Raw genomic sequence first — 17,595 nt, 5'->3', positions numbered from 1 at the left:
TGTCTCCCATTTAATGCGTGGGAAGCAAAATCGGACCCCCCCATAAAAAGTCAAACATATGAGCAAAAGTATTTAGACATATGGCCATCACACCTGCAGGAAGAAAACATGGAGTGGCTTTCACTCTCCCGGAAAGGTTTCTGGCTCACAAAGTTTTCTGGATGGAGGGTGGCCAATCAAACTCACCCAAGCATGCCTTTAAGGTGCTTTCTTTTGTGCCGTGTGGAACAGGAAACAGCCTTGCCCATCGCCGGAAGCAGAATTGACGAAAATGGTTTGGTTTAGATGACAGACTGTTGGTAGCCAAAACAGCAGCACGTAAACAGTTGATGAATTAAAGCGCTGAATCATGCTTCTTACACTATGTTTTCTAACTAATGCCCTCGTATATGGGAAAGGAAAGCCCAATTTACTTTTCACAGTAAAACAATGAGCATACTCTCTGTGGAGTTGCTGTACAGAAAATATCTGCATCTCCATTATTGTCCTCTACCACCCCTTGATCCCCTGACAAACTAGAGTTCATCTTGTATCCAAGCGTTCCACTTTAATGAGCAGGCATGTCCACCAAATTGGCATGAAAACGGCATCATCAAAAAATAGGCCGTGGTTTGATTTCCTTCCATTAAGCTGTCTGGACTGAACTCGTTTCCCAGATCATTAGTCACTACATTGAACTGGCAATCCAATTAAGTCTCTAATTAAGTATCAAAATTAGGTGTGCTTTGTTAGTCAAAACTGGCTGTCACAGGTTTTTCTCTGACCAGCCAATCAGAGGATAGGAAAATGCTGATGTCATCAATGGCCAGTACTCTGGCCTTATGTGGATGATTTTGAAATCTGATTGGTTCAAGAAGCATCCGCATTGCTACTTAAATGACATAGCCCAGCTCAACCTATTAGATTGACACGGTAACACACAAGCTGAAATCTGATTGGACGATAAAACATCCACACACAACACTGGAGGCAGTGCAGCCAAAAGAAGCGCTACTCCCTGCGCTTGCCTGGCATTAAAGTTGTCACCTAGATGCAATAAACACGTGTGCGCAAATTGTTACAAGGAGTCGCAAAGTGGATATAACTCATGTGATGTGTGCGTGTGTTACAATAAATACAAAACTGATGATCGCCTACACTTGGATTCTTACCACACTGTTGCTAATAAACCCAAGAAGGGTTTTAATTATTCAACTAGTGGACATTCCTTTGGAAATTGTCATTGAAAATTATCCAATTTCACATCATTGGCCCAAAAATGATTATTTGATGGCTTTCTTTACCCTTGTTCCTTTAAAAAAAATAAATAAATTGCAGACAAGGCAGCATCAGTGATGTTGAGAGAAACGTTCAATCACTGTGGCGGCGAGATTTTGTCGCGTCGGCAGTTTGATTTGATGCTGGCTGTCATGTATACGTCAGCATTTCGGTCGGTTTCCACGGCCTGGAGCTTGGAGCGGCTGCTTTACATGACGGCTTCCTTGATAAAGCAGCAAGAAGTTTATTTGGCACCACAATGCCACAAAATGGCGGCAAAGCACTACCGTTGTTTAATTGAAGCGCCTCAAGCTCAAGATGGCGGCAAAGCACTAGCTTTGTCTGAATGAAGCTCCTCAACTCATTTCTACAGTTTTTTGAAAAAACACATGCCACAAAATGGTGGAAAATCACTACCTTTGTCTAATACAGTGGTGTCCAAACTATGGCGCAGGGGCCATTTGGGGCCCGCCATCCTTTTTTCAGTGGCCTGCGACATATACTAAAAATAGCATTTGACAGTTTAAAAACAATGTTTGGAGATGGGTCAAATGAGAAGGTTAGTGTCGAAAAAAGTAGGTGCCATTATTACAAATAAATTGGTTTATATACTGTAGCATTTTTCTTGATATGCAAAAACACAAGTAAATTATTTGTACATTTTTTGGGGACTAAAAGCAATTTCTCTTCAGAACATTACGTGGCATCCTTCTGTTTTTCTCTATGTGGCCCTCAAATGAAAAAGGTTGGACACTCTTGGTCTAATCGAATCTCATCAATTCATTTCTACATTTCTTGAAAAAAAGATGCCAAAGATGCTTTAGCTTTGTTTAAAAGAAGCTCCTCGACTCACTTCAACATACTTCCTTGCCACCAAGATGCCACAATATGGTGGCAAACCACTACCTTTGTCTAATTCACTGGTTCTCAACCCCGTTATCCACCTTGTTTTCCATGTCTCCCTTAGCCAACACCGCTGAGGATCGTTATCAGGCTTCATGCAGAGCACCTGTGTTGGCTGTGGGAGACATGGAAAACAGGCTGAATAGGCGTACTCGAGGACCGCGGTTGAGAACCAATGTTGACTCATTTCTACATATTTCTTTGGCAACAAGATGCCACAAAATGGTGGCAAATCTTTACCTTTGTTTAAATAAAACTCCTCAACACACTTAAACACAGTTTTTTGGAAACAATATGCCACAAAATGGTGGCAAAGCTCTACATTGGCTTTGTCTGAATGAAGCTCCTCAACTAATGTCAACATAGTTCTTGGCACCAAAGTGCAACAAGAAGGTCGGCATAGCACTATTTCTAAATGAAGCTCATGGGGCAGCACGACTGATTCTTAAGGCCATGGGCAGATGAAATTTGCATGGTAACAGAGAGGCTGAAATCTGATTGGACAACCAAGAGAAACACAATGAAATGAACAGAGTAGACTTTTGACAATAAATGAATAAAATGTCGTGAACAAATATTCAAATTTAGGTTGTACATTTAGGCAGAGGCAATTCAACCGAGGTGTTTTTTTTTTAAATAAATAAATCTGGTAGGCCACCGAAAGACTTACACAATGCACTTCATTCCTCTTCAGCCTGCTTCTCTTTTTATGCACATCTATATTTCATCACTTACGGTCCTGATGCAGCAGTTAAGAGCTCCACTGAGCACGGTGGATGGTGATGCGTGGGGTGTGTCTTCATCTGTGTGTGTGTGTGTGTGTGTGTGTGTGTGTGTGTGTGCGTGCCAACGGGAGTCGAGCCATTTCAAGGACAAGAGGGTGAGTCATTGCTTTGGTGCAGCTGCTTCGTAGCTGAGCGGACAATATTCAGGTGGGCGTGGCCTCTCTAACCCGTCATCCTAAAAAGTCGCACCGCTGCAGAGGTGTATTTTTTTCTTTCACACGCCTTGAACCGTGTTACGACTGCTCCGACTACACTAGAACCTTGCAGCATGTGGGAAAGACTCAAACCGGGTTCGTGCATTTTGAACATCAGCCAGCGCAGAAGGTTTTCGATCAAGCGAAAAGTTAATCAAATACACTAAGTCGCCAGATGTCTGTTCACAAATCATGTCCAAATATGTCCATCTGTATATTCTTATGACGCTATTCCACTCATAACTTAGCGCTAGTTGATGGAAAAAGCATGAAATGTCCACCAGGAATGCATTGAATGACTGTCCAGATGGTCAGAAAATGTACATACAGTATTGATTCAATATGTACAGTAATTTTTTCATCCTCTAAATCGTAGGGTTGTATAAACTGTATTACATATTTATTCAGCTCAAAACATTTTTTCTTGAATGGGGATTCTGTTGTTTTCTTGAGATATAGACAGCATACTCCTTTTTATAAATAGACTGATATGCTTTTTTTCAGGGCCGATACCGATTATCAGTAGTCAGGGAGGCCGATAACCAATGTTTGAAGCCGATATACATTTGCAGAAAAAAAAAGTTGGTGTCAAAATTTTTAATAATAATAAAAACTCCAGCACTTGTCTGCTTGAATGCCTTCAAGGACATGTTTATTAAACAACTTTTGTGATTTACAACATGTTAAAGTTTTTTTTTTTTGCCATCAGCTTTTGCGCCAACTATAATGTGGTTTCTGCACACTAACTCCCAAATAGTTGCTAATTCATGGGCTAACTGTTAGCTCGCGGGCTATCCATTCACCCACACGCTAACCCTGTGATAACTCCCAAATAGCCGCTAAAAATGGCTTTTAGGTTAGCCCGCGAGCTAACCTAATAGCCGTTAATTTGCGAGCTAGCCGGTTAGCTCGTGGGCTTATAGCTGCTAATTCGCGAGCTAACAGTTAGCTCGCAGGCTAACCATTCACCCTCACACTAACTCCCAAATAGTTGCTAATTTGCGAGCTGTTAGCTCGCGGGCTAACCGTTCACCCACACGCTAACCCCGGGATAACTCCCAAATAGCCGCTAAAAAATGGCTATTAGGTTAGCCCGTGAGCTAACAGTTAGGCTAATAACCGCTAATTGCTGCTTATTAGCTGTTAGCACTGCACGAGCAACCAATCAGATGGTGCTGTGGGCAAGCCAATGCTGCAGGGAGTCAACAGCCGCTGACTCAGAGCAGACGGCGGAGAAGTGCCCGTCGGAGCAAAAATAACTGTTATTAATATATCGGCCATCAAAACATTTTTTTTTTTTTTCCGATATTCATAAAATGCTGATAATCGGTCTATCCTACTACTTTTATATTGCTTTATTTTATTATCACATCTATTTAAATTATTGTCTTTATTCAAACTAATTTAATTAATCAAATTAAATGCTAACTAAAAACTAAATGTTTGATAGCACTTTTTTTCCTAATGCCAGTAATAACAATGATAGTAATAATCTAATATAAAATTTATAATCCGAATGCATTTTAATGCATTTAAACTGTAACAATTTCCATTCTTTAAATGAAACCAATTGGTGACATATTTTCACATCAACATTTCTCTTGTAAAACTTTAGTTTTAGTAGAACAATAATCAGGGAGTCCTTTGTGGCCTCAAGGCATCCAAAACAAGGTTGTCTGGCTAATTAAAAGCATGCTTTAAATCAGCGTCTATTCCTTTCCGCAGTCATGTGATGCCTATCATGTGTTCATAGATTTTTGGAGGTCAACAAATGGGTGCGTATTTGTTATTTCAGCCCAGTTAGAGAAGCAGCCCCCCTGGGGTCAAACACTGGCCAGCGGTCCCGATTAGCACCGTGTCCTGAGAGGGGGTCTTTCCTTCGACCCGGCTGTTGTTGTTTACCGTTCAAGTGCGGCCCACATGAAGGCAAGCCGGTGATGAAAAGCAGACAAGCAAGCAGTGGGTGGTATGGCGGCTTTGGGTTCAAGGGTTAGCAGCACTGATGTAGGTAGAGCACGACTATGGCAGGTGTTTGCCCCGTTTGCTTCTCTCCAAAACACAATATAACAGCACGCAGCTGTGCCACGTTTATCATTAGCAGTTGACAATCAGTAGTTATCTAGGAACATGACAAAAACAAATCAAATAAATTTCACCAGAGATTTTGATTGTTAAATGTATTCATGTGCGCAGATTTCAGACTTTTGCTCTGACCAATCAGAGGATGGAAAAATTGTGACATCATAAGGAGTGGCACATGACTTTTAAATCTGATTGGTTAAAGAAATTTACGTCATATGTACCAGCACTAGAGACTCTGAAGGCCCTGGGCAGATTAGTTTAACATGGCAACATATAGATGCTGATATCTGGTTGGACAGAAGAATCTAACATGCACATACTCATACTGGAAGCTCTTGGAAATAAATATAGACAATTTCATGGAACAAATCTTTCGTGTGAATTGAGATCGTAAATGCAGGCCTAGGCTAGCAGCAGCTAGCCATTCCTTTTGTTTTATTCCATTGAGTTTCCTCGTTCTCAACTCACGCACGATGACCACACTAAACACACTCTTTCCGCTCTAACCCTCCCAAACCCAATCAAACGATATAGTTAATGTAATCTTATAAAGTGTGAAATAGGAATAGTTAACCAAATGGGATGCTATGTTCACCATTATCGTTAGCATGTTGCTAAATGAATAATATGATTACAGTACATGAAAATGACCAAGTTAGGATGGGAAAGTTTTTCTGAAACCTCTCCTGTACATTTGAATCGGATGCTAGCTTGAAAACCGCTGCGTCCAACGTCAAAATCAAACGTTAACATGATAGTTTGTGAACTGAGTGACCAATTGAGGGTCAGTTGTTGTTTTTCTCATTGTGCCATGCAAGTGCCCTCGTGATAGACCCCAAATGACAAAGAGACTTTTTGTTGTTTTATCTGAAAATATTTGCGCAAATCCACATAGCAAATCATGCTAACTCGATTAATTTTTTTTTTTGTTTGAAAGCCTTTTTCAAAGCCCAATTTCACACTCGTGAAATGTAATCACGATCAAGCAAATTAATACTACTAATTTAAACAAAACCTTTTGAAACTCAGCCACTAATAAAAGGTTCGTGATATTCAGCTTTCAGGGGACATTTTCGTATTGGCCAATGTGCAATCACTTTTACAGATGAACTTATTTTGACATTCTCTAAAATGTCCATAAGTGCGAGTTTCTTTCCGAACTTTTTGTACAACATTTGTGAGTTAATGGCTTGTGGAAAGAGTGAGCGTGCCCTGAAGGGATCTTGTCAGGCTTTCATCTTCACGATGTACACGGGTCAGAGATAATAGATTGGTGGCTGATAGGGAGGACGCGGGGGAGTGAGGTTCAACTTCCATTTTCCACTTAAGCTACAGGTGTGGGGTTATCTCCTCAATATAAAAAAAACGTTGTGGCTGTTTTGGTTGAGTGGTACTATGCAGCTGTTGTATCACGTACGACTATTTCCAGGATTAACAAACCGATAATTTTGCTATTAGATGGATGAATAACTACTAACAAAGCTGCCTCTCTGACAGTGTGGAAGAAGTAAGACATTTATTATAAAGCAACAAAGAATCAAAGGAACACTGTTATGTAACAAACATGCATACAGTTAGCTACGCATTGTATTTGAGAGCACATACCTTAACAGGTTCAAGTATTGAAAGGTTCTCAGCCATAAAAACAACCATGCTAAAGGTGAGAAAAAACCATTCTTATTTATTTAGTACTCTAATACCAGTACTGGTACTTGTGTGTATTTGACAACTTTCTTATACGCAGTGAAAATAAAAATACCAAGAAAGCTAGTGTATAGCTTAGCAACAATAGCTCATACTTTTGTGCCAAGTTATTACTAAATAAAACAATTTTCTTCTTTAAAATGTTTCTCCATGGTCTACTGTTTTAAACAAGAAAGCAAAAGTGATTTATAAACTTTTGATAAGACTCTTGAAAGATTAGCATGGTGTTAGCTGTTATGCGTTTTTAGCCGATCACCATGCTAACAACCATGCTAATGATAGTAGCACTTTTCAATTTGTTTTGTAGTCCAAATTGCCAGCCACTGTGTACAACATCTGACTCCACACAGAACCTGTTTACTCCTACTTATCACCTGACTTTACCTGGACTGGTCGCCACCCATTCGCAGTAGACAACCCAGCTCGTCTCCGATTGATAGACAGGAGCATTTAACAGCTGCCCTCTTGGTTTCCATTAGCGTTCCCCACTTCTTTGTTTGCTTTCGGGGACATAAATCTCCTCTGCCGGCCGTTGCGGATTGATTTCGGAGACAGACGGTCGTCAGCGTTGCTGTAGCCAAGAAGTAAATGAGGCCCGGCACAATCAAAGACAAACAAATGGAAGCAGTGAGAGAAGAGTGCGATGAGAGAGGAGATCATTGTCTCGTGGTGCTCAGTCCAGCGGAAACAATGGGAGTGTGCCGTGGCTATTTTCTTACATGGTGCACTTCTAGTTGTATATTTGAGTGGGGGGGGAAAGTCATAGTTTTACAAAAATATTTGTATTATTACAAGACAAAAGTATGTTTTTCAAAATCAAGAAGATGAGTGCGCAAAAAGAAGAATAGACCCATCCTGGTTTCTTTGTGGAAGTTTTCCCAGAGCAGATGTTAACGGTCTAAGTCTGTCTTTTGGTCTTTGTGGTGCACCACATTGGCCACGGAGACAGGAGAAAAAAATGCTCAGCTGACCGCCAAACCTCCACATTTTCTGCCTGACAAAATAATTCAACGTCAGGTTTTCGCACGGTTCAGAAACGTGATCAAAGCAAGCAGGATTTTCTTGAAGATTAAGTCAAAACAATTTAAACAATTGTCAAGATTTAGCTGTCTGATGCAGACGACACATCACATTTGTAACACACCAAAACAAAGAAAAATAAATAAATAAACTTAACACAAAAAAAGTCATAATATTGCGATTGGTTTCTATCATATTATTGTTTTTTAAATTAAACGACAACATTCATCGTAATATTTTTTTCCTGAAGATATATGACTTTTATTCTTGTAAGATCACTTTTTTTTTTTTTACAAATTGTAAAATTTTTTAGTTGTAGATATTTTTCATGTCACATTGTTGGCCATATCGTTCCCTTAAAGACACGCCTTTGGGGCAGTTGGTGTCCAAGGAGGGACCATTTGGATGATATGTGCTGACAAAGTGAGCTGAGTCAGGTGTTGGGGGGGGAATCTTTGGAATGTCAAAGAATGGGGGTGGGGGAGGTGAGGAATCCTGGGAATGAAAGTCATGGGATGGACTATAAGGATGGGGTCGCTGCAAGGTCAGAGGTCCACCAGATAGATTGCGTAGTAGATCTGATCCAACATGCTGATGGCTGGAAAAGGACCAAAATTTTGGGGGGGGGGTTGCAAAATTCCGTGAATTTTCGAAGATGGAAACTTATGAGGATAAACCAAGAATTTGCCCTAACATATTAATATTTTGGAGTTGCACACTGTCACTTGGCTGATTTTCATTTTTGTAAATGTTGTTATTTTTATTTTGTATATTTTTCCTTTGCTTTGTTTTGTGTTGCGAGGCAAATTTTACTTTTCACTAGCAAAATAATTTTATTCTTGAAAATTTTTAAAAACTTTATTCACATAGAGCACTTTTTTTTCTTTATAACTTCTAAAATTGTAATTTTATTCTTGAAAATTTTTAAAAACTTTATTCACATAGAGCACTTTTTTTTCTTTATAACTTCTAAAATTGCAATTTTATTCTTGAAAATTTTTAAAAACTTTATTCACATAGAGCACATTTTTTTCTTTATAACTTCTAAAATTGTAACTTTACTCTTGTACAATGAAAAAAAAATGGCACCAGGTTATAGTAACGATTATTTTAACTTTATTTCCCATCACTGACTACCCATAGCCGCAATATTACACAAATGTCAAATGTAGGCTTCTCCCCCATTGTCCCATCATTTAGCATCCCCCCTTACCATTTTTCCCAAGCAGGGTGTCTCCTGCAAGGTGTCATTTTCCACGTGTTTCCTGGCAGACTTTGTGCCCGAGTGCTCCATTAGCTGGATTCGCGGCCCTGCGGGGAGGCTCCGGTTGCCTCTCCCCTCCTGGATGACTATTGTGCAACCGTCACTTTGCAGATGCTCGCTGCCAGGAGGAAACACTCTCTGACTCACTTGATAAGGCTGTTCGGAGTTGGGGCTGTGTCTTGTTAACTTGTTAACATACTGTACTTGTGCGTATGTGTTCATAATGAAAAGAGCCTGTTGCTGCATCTCTCAGCGCAATCCAACAGAGATTCCTTTTTCAGCCTTGTTTTTAGTTTTTTTGTCTTTTTGCCACAGGAGCCAAAATACTTTATGCTTGTGGAATGCACTGATGTGTTTATTCCAGCCTCCGCTTGTCATATAGCAACAGGAGGTCCTCGGTTTCCAATGGCACGATTCTGTTCCTTACAGTAAAAATGTAAACTGAATTTGTGAGTCGCAACCTACGTGAATAAAGTACAGGTAGGGAGTTCATAAATATAAAAGTCAAATGGTTAAACAGTAAGTGTGTACTTTTTAATGACATGTTCTTGCTACGCTCTGCAAATTAGTTCATTGACCTTTATTAACCTTGTGTCTAGCTTTCCGACAGGAACTTTTTATTTATTATTATTATTATTATTATTTATTTATTTATTGTATTTATTTATTGATTGTATTTAATAAATTTATTTATTATAGTGGACCTTGTATTGAGCCTTGTGGAACACCAATAGTATTCCACATAGAGTAAAATGTAAAGATCAGTGGAAGTAACTGGAATTAGTATTTGTCCGCAAAGTCATTGGACTTGTGGAACCTAGCTAGTTTGACATTTTATATAAAGTCGAATGTCAAAGTACTGTATGTGGAGCGAGCATAAATACTCGTGGTGCCACCTGCATCTATCTACACGGTGCTCGGGTTCCTACGTGGCTATAGCTTTGTCTTTATCAGGAACATTTTACACATGTTTTCGTCACATTAAATTCCTGCGATTTCTCACTGAGGTTGTGGAACGTGTACTTGTCCTCAACATCGAGCAGCATTCCAAAGATTTTTTTTTTTAATCTACAGTCGGATGTCGTAAATATTCCAAATTCCCAGGCATCTGGAATGAACTATTAGAGGTGGAGTCACAACTGATGGAATGTACTTCCAGAATATTTGCACCTGTCAAAAAAAAACAACAGTTTTAACGATTCTGGTTTTGGACTGAGCAGCTGAACATATGCGCATACGTATATATCACTGTTTGTTTTGGAGCTTCCCAAAAGCGGTTGGGATGAAACCATTGCATTCCGTAGCGATCTTTTACACACGTTACCAAAAAAATGCACTTTTACCAAGGAAGTCATTTATCTTTCGGGTTTGTACCCTTTAGTCTCATGCCAAGCTAAACTGACAAGCTCCAGGACAGCTTAGAAATGGAAATGGTGCAGCCTTTATAGTGAAATATCTCTTCCTGTTCTTTCAGCCCCTGCAGAAGAATGGACAAATCTCCAGCCTGACCAGTCTGAGTGGACACTCTGAAGACAACACACTGGCAAAAGGTGTGTGCGTGTCTTTGTGTGCGTGTTCCCAGTCTTGTGCAAATGTAGTGCAAGATGTGCTCGCTAATCTTCCTTCACACTTTTCAAGCATTTATTCATAAAATGTATACACATCATTCTACTGTAAAAGAGTGAAAGGAGCATTTTTTTCCCCCTCGCATGAACCAGACAAAATAGTGAAAAGTTTCAACATGCACACTTTTCCCCGTGAAAGGTTCAACTATGACCCGAACGCTGATTAATCGGCCAGCCGGTTTAATCGGCTGATAATCACTCGTATTTTTCCGTAATTGCAGATTGTCGCCACTTGTTTTTTCAAAAACACATTACAACATAAGATGAAGATAATGAAATTCAAAGACCCCCTCCCCACCCAAAAATAAATCAGCAAAAATAAAAATAAAAAAGTCAAAATTTTGCGGATTTTTGTCTGTGTTGTAAAATTAAATGCTAAAGGACAAATGTGAAACAGCAAAATATACTGCCTCTAATTCATGTCTTATTCATTGTATATTAGTGATAGACTTGTTTTTTTCAGGATCAATACCGATACCAAGTATTAGGAGTCAAGGAGGCCGATAACCGATATTTCAAACCGACATTCATTTGCAGTTTAAAAGAGAAAAATATTACAGTCAAGCATGTTTTTTAAAACAACTTTTCAAATCTTCAGGGTTTTTTTCTTTTTAATTTTAAATAGATAAGGAATAGATAGCTTTGTTTAAAATTTATATTAAAAAAATTGAAGGGAGCTCCCCAGGTCATCACCATGTGTTAAACTAAATTAAAAACTAAGCAAGTAAAAGGCTACCGAAAGCAGTTTTTACTTGTTGCAAAGAAATTTTGAACATGTTCAGACAATTTTTCACTCTCTGCGAAGATTTTTTGAAACCTTCTACGAACCCTGACAAAACCCCCAAATTATTTAAATTTCCACTTTATTCTATAAATGATTGTGCTGATACTGGGGACGCTCTACACTTTTTATCTTTCAAAATGAACAATTTTGTTAAAATAAAGAAATTATGTTGAATTTTTGGAAAACATCTACACAGTAGAATATCGGCCTATGATTTTTTTTTTTAGTTAATCGGTCGATTAATCCGTTTTTGTAATTTTTTTCTGCTCAATATCAGAATCGATATCTGCCTAAAAAAATTACTCGGTAGTGCTCAAGGTTCAACATTTTCCGCACCAACAACATTTTTTAAACAAACCAAAAAAGCTTTAGCTCACCTCATAAAAAAAGTATTGAAAAAAAAATCATATCACTATAATATCATTGGGGGTGGGTGCGCAAAATTTGCGGGGACAATGAATGGGGTGTTTCTTTGCAAAATTATTGAAAGATAGATCTAACAGAGTGAACTGAGCTCAACCTGCATTTTCCTTGTATGAAACAGCCAACATGTCACTGCACAAAAAATGGCTTCAAATAAAGGTTGTACAAAGATAAAAACAAAGATTGGATATGAGACATGTGAGCCGGTGATTAATGCGTCCAATATATTATGATTGCGAGGCGCCATCCTCAACCTGCGGTGCTCCGTCCCCGCAGCTGCACATGTTTATTATCTTTTGCCGTTGCTATTGTGTCAAGCTCTGTCTGGGAGGGCCGCAGGGGCGTGTATACACCCTCCCTAAATATTTAGCAGGCCGTGACCCGGGCCCCGGCGCAAAGCAAGCCTGCGTGCTTCATAATACGCCGTGGCCCAAGGGAAAGCGGTAACCCAACACGACTTAAAACGCAGAGAAATGTCTCATACCGCTCTTTCAAATAAGCACTTTAATAAGCTATTTCATTAAGCGGCGCTGTCCGTTGTTAGAGTAACACGACACCCTCTTTTTCATGCGCAGCTTCACATTGGATGAGGTGATGACGCCGCTTGTCAATGGAAGCGAGTTATTGAACTGTTTGTTTAAAAGTTTTTAATTACGTTACATTTACAATATGCTAATTTCCATAGCATATGCTAATTTCTATTTTTCCCCGTCTACGGTGGGGTTCGTTATATATGTTAGCATGATGCTAGCATGATGCTAGCAGACTTTCGCGAGATGAAATTATATATTTTGGTGAAACATTTTTTTGTTGTTTATATGTACAGTGTATGTGTAAGTTTTAGTATAGACTTCAAATGGAAGAGCTTTAAGTAACTTCAGATCACATACTGTAGTATGGACACCTCCCATGTTGCTCTGTTGTTATTTACCCCGAGAACTGTCTCAAGTGGGAATTACATTTTTCCAAGTCCAACATGTTCAATCTTATGAAACGTTAAGACGACAGTTAGAAATGTCAATATTACACCAGAGACCTTCTGTTACTCCCTTTCATTTCCTGACACGTGTTCATAATCATAACTTTAATCAATCCGAGTGCTCGGGCCCAGACATAATGCGACACTTTTGGCAGGACCCTAACGCGTGGCCGGCTGTAATCCACGCATGAAATGTCATCATGACAGTAAAGAATAGAGGGAGCACAAATACTTGCGGTCTGTAGTTAAATAGATAAGTATGGTCGACACTTGTGTGAAAAATATTAAATAATTAAAACAAAACAAAAACAGACTGAAATGTATTTCGGAAAACTAATCAGGCACATTAACCAAGATAAATACATTCACAATGCATTCGGACACAAAGGCGGACACAAGAAAACAGTACAAGCCCTACTCACAAACATAAATTGTAGGCTAACATTCGCTAAGCTAACGTAGCATCAAACATAGCATACCATGCTAATTTAGCACAAAACAGGCAGTTCCGATTGGAATAGAAGAATTGTACAATGTTACACACACACACAATGGTGGCATGATTTCTCATTGAAACACCATTCAGGAGTAATACATAAACTACTGCTAGCGCTGCAACAATAATGAATTGGGGAAAAAATCTACATCATATAGATTCGACTTTAATCCCCTTAGCGTCCACTACAAAAAATGTGCAGATGTTCAACCTATCCTAGTATTGTTATGAAGTTCTACTAGTTAGCATGTAGCGCTTCACTAGTAATTCTAGTATCGCACAGTTGTCAACTAGTGCACAGTTTTGCCTCACTAAAAGCTAAAAAAAAAAGTTCTCCATACATACAAAACCAATGAGCTTGTTAAAAAAAGAAACCTCAAGGCTGCAAGAAGGATCAAGGGCAATGAAAGGGAAGGGAGTGATTGACACAAAGAGAGATAGAGTGAAAGGTATCCCAGTACTTCCAGTGTAGAAGCTGATAAACTGTCACTGTGGGAGACAGGAAGTACAATCTACCTGATAACAGCCAAAAACAACAAAAAGGCAAGGCTTCACATCAAAAGGGCAAAAGAAAACAACACACATCGGTACACGCTGATCACTTTTCCTCGTCATTATTATTCTTAGGCTAACAAAACCCGCCTTTTGAAGACTCCCCAGTACTCAAAACTTTGGTAAAAAAAAAAAACATGGCTGAAAAGATACAGGAAGTACGCCATTTTGTTAAAAGCGGTTATTTTAGGGCCAATTTGGTCTTTTCCATGGGTGCTTAGAATGAACTTGAAAAGACACCAGTAGGGCCAATTCCAATTTAGGGCTAATTTAACCAATTCTAGGAGTCTTTCAAACCCAAACAAAATTTCATTTACTAGCCATATGAGTGTTGCTAAATTGTGAAAATATTTTACCTTTGGTTATGAGTATCGGCAGAGCATGTATAACTCGATACCTTGTCAACGCTGCTCTACAAGGTCAAAGCTTGACCAAATGTCTTAAAAACTCAGATTTTCTTCAAACGCTCTCTACTCGTATCAAATCCTTCGTCCGAAAGCAAACAGCAGATTAACGTATGTAATGGGAAACTTATTAGTCATTATAGGTGGAATTTAATTAAAAAGTTATGTCAAATGTTATCAAAGTATGTGTGTCGTCGACCTAAACTAGGTCACGATGCCTCTGCTCTGCTATGTAGACGATCAAAACAAAGCAAATAGGAGCCTTTGTTTACATTTTTATGGATAAATGTGAAAATTGTATGCAGCTGCTTTTGGTCATGGTTGATATCTTTTTCAGCTACGTATGTAGCGTAAAATCATAGTTGTGTGACGTTTAACTTATATTGAAACTTTTTTGTTTTTCTTGCTATTTTATTATACATCTACGGAGCCCCTAAAGAAAAAAAACCTTTTTTGTTCTAACTAGAATTTTTTCTTGTTTGAATGAGAAATGTTCTCATTGGATCCAATATTTTTAGACTCGTCATGTATTTCAGTCAATTCCAGCATTTACCCCGATTTCGAACTCCACGAACACCAACTCATGATTTGCATTCTAATGTGCTTTTACCGAGTCGAGGGTCTGAAATATCCAACTTCCCGGTTTTGTGGAATGCAACATTAAATACGTAGCTGATGGTTTTATAGTTTTACAAGTTTATAGACAAAAGGAAACATCATGAATAATAAAAGAGGACACATTTTTGACGGAGGGCTACGACGGGGATGCTTCTTGGCGGCGAGGAGAGCGACTGCAGCCTGATGAGTTCATGTGTGCCGAGCGAGTCCAAAGAATGACGTCGTCGATGTAATGTATTGGCTCCAGTCTTGCGCGTCCCTCCCTGATGACTTGCAGGCTGCACAAGTGGACAGATGTTGATTATTGGGTGGGGGGAGGCAAAGCGAGTGCTGACTCTGTGATTTTTGGGAAGATGTGCCGACAGTTGAGTCCATTCGCAGGTCTGCTGGACATCATTTATCATTAAAATGGTCTGTAAATGTTTAAATGTGAGCCATCGCCCACATGTGTTCCATGCTTAGTTTGAGGCAAAAAAATAAAAAATAATCCTACTTGATAGAGAAGTTTGCATACATAACAGGCTCGTCTTTTTCAAGGTGTCAATATGATTCCTAACCCAAACTCACAAAAACTCAATTCAAAACAGTAACTGTAAACTAAACCCTAACTTTCAACCCTAAACCCTTACCCCAGTCCCCGAATCCTGACCCTACCATTAACTCAAAACCTGAAATCCTAAAAAGTCAACCATAATTGTACCTTAAACTCCTAGCTCCCAACCCGAAGACCCTACAACAAACTCCAAAGCATAAATGTACCCTAATCTGTAACCCCTAACCCTAGTACCCCTCCAGATCTTTTTATCACATTATTGTGGGAATGCTTAAATGTTATTGTGATTTTTTTATTCTCCACACTTTTTTGCCGTGCAATAACTCCCACCGAATACATACGATTTACACCGTTCAAATTTGCTTCATAAATTCATGCCTTTCTGGGATTGTATCGCCTGATTCCATAATTGCACAATTTCAAATTAAAAATCAACTTTTGCCCTTTTATTTTTAATGGGACTGACACTTTCCACGCCCACTTCTATGCATACAACTTATGATCATTACCAGCTGTCTGATACTGCTCAGTGGCACAGTTGATTAAATGCATTGTCCAGTAACCAGGAGGTCGCAAGTTCGAATCCCTCCTGCAAATATATCCATTGCCATTATGCTAACTGACTATCATATCAGGAAATGGATTTTAATTTCACTGAAATGATTTGAGCACATGCATTCAGCTTTTCAGCATTCCCACGCAATTCCTGCAGAAATTGCACTTTGTCTTGTTGAAAATAGGGTAAAGACATCATTCAAACTGTACGGCCGTGGATCTCTTCCAAGATGGACTTCTTCAGACTTGGCTGAGGAGCACAAGAGTGTTATGTTCATCGTCCTAAAATATGCGGCCTCTCCCTTCAATGAAGCCATGTGCGGCGTCCGCCAATGCTGAAAACGTCACCGTAACGCAAAGCAGTCGCGGTTCTGCCCGTATTGCTTTCACATTCCAGCTGACGGCGCTCATTTCACCCCCCGCATCACGTCTTTTGCTCAAGCAACGCTCGGTCTGAACGCTTTTATGATGATCAGACATCAAGAGTGCTTTTACTTCCCTCTTGAGCCAGGATACATCACTGAGGAGAGTGTTGGCGAGTTCATTTCAGCGGAGTACTCGGTCCCACCCACCAAGCCAGCCCCCCACGAGATCCATCATCGTCGTGTCCGTCCGTCTCAGCAACATGTTTTATTTAGTTGTTCGTTATGAAGAGGGTGCTCGAGGGATGCCCATCAGGAGAAGACGAGATAGTGGAACCTCTATTAGGAAGCCGGCATTTATCATCGGCTGTCCCAACTGATTGGCCTTTTTGTCTTCTTGCCAGTTTTTACAGTAGCAACGTTTATATTAGCTCATCAACCTCTGACGTCTAAATCAGTCGAGTTGTACTTCAAATTTTTCCTAGCAGCAAAAAAAAATCAACCAAGCTTAGATTTACATGGCAACAAATAGAGGCAGAAATCTGATTGGGCAAAAACAAACATTCACGCACTGGAAAAGAATGGCAACCAAATGAAAAAAATAGAATGCAGGGAAAAATGAATACCATTTTATGGAACAAATATTAAAATTTGGGTATTAAAAGTCGTCAAAAGTCTGGAACCTCCCCAGGGCGCTCTCGTATCTGCGGGCGCTGCTCTCTCATCTTTCCCGGCATCAGGGAACCTAATCTCCTCCGCTTCAACCCCTAACCTCCCCCAGGCACAAGGAGGCTCGAGAGAATGGAAGAGGAATGTGGCCCACCCCTCCTTCTCCTTCTATAGTAGACCCCCACTCTCCCACCCTCAACAATACCGTCATCTCATCACATTTAGGGGGCTTCTCTATGAATCTTGAATCGGGGAAATTTGTTGGCATTCCTATTCATATTTGATACCCTCGTGAGACATTGAATAACTCGTTAGGATCAGGCACGTCGAAGTAGTAGAATTAATTTAAGTCATGAAATAGAGCTG

At 39.6% G+C, this 17,595-nt stretch overlaps 1 protein-coding gene across 2 annotated transcripts in view; it reads left to right on the top strand.

Annotated features, from left to right (window-relative positions):
• Positions 1 to 17,595, top strand: part of akap12b (A kinase (PRKA) anchor protein 12b) — a 37,625-nt gene that overhangs the window by 5,629 nt on the left and 14,401 nt on the right. Inside the window, exons 1-2 of one of the 2 annotated variants that reach the window (XM_077552716.1) lie at positions 6,807 to 6,881; positions 10,684 to 10,759. In XM_077552716.1, the coding sequence (XP_077408842.1) occupies positions 6,873 to 6,881; positions 10,684 to 10,759 (85 nt within the window). In that variant the 5' untranslated portion in view covers positions 6,807 to 6,872. Of the gene's footprint in view, positions 1 to 6,806; positions 6,882 to 10,683; positions 10,760 to 17,595 lie in introns of those variants that run through there. The other variant, XM_077552715.1, reaches the window with a different exon arrangement.

This window comes from Vanacampus margaritifer, chromosome 19 (genome assembly GCF_051991255.1).
Source record: "Vanacampus margaritifer isolate UIUO_Vmar chromosome 19, RoL_Vmar_1.0, whole genome shotgun sequence".
In the NCBI taxonomy this organism is placed as follows: domain Eukaryota; kingdom Metazoa; phylum Chordata; class Actinopteri; order Syngnathiformes; family Syngnathidae; genus Vanacampus; species Vanacampus margaritifer.
This window is presented reverse-complemented; position numbering and strand designations above follow the sequence as displayed.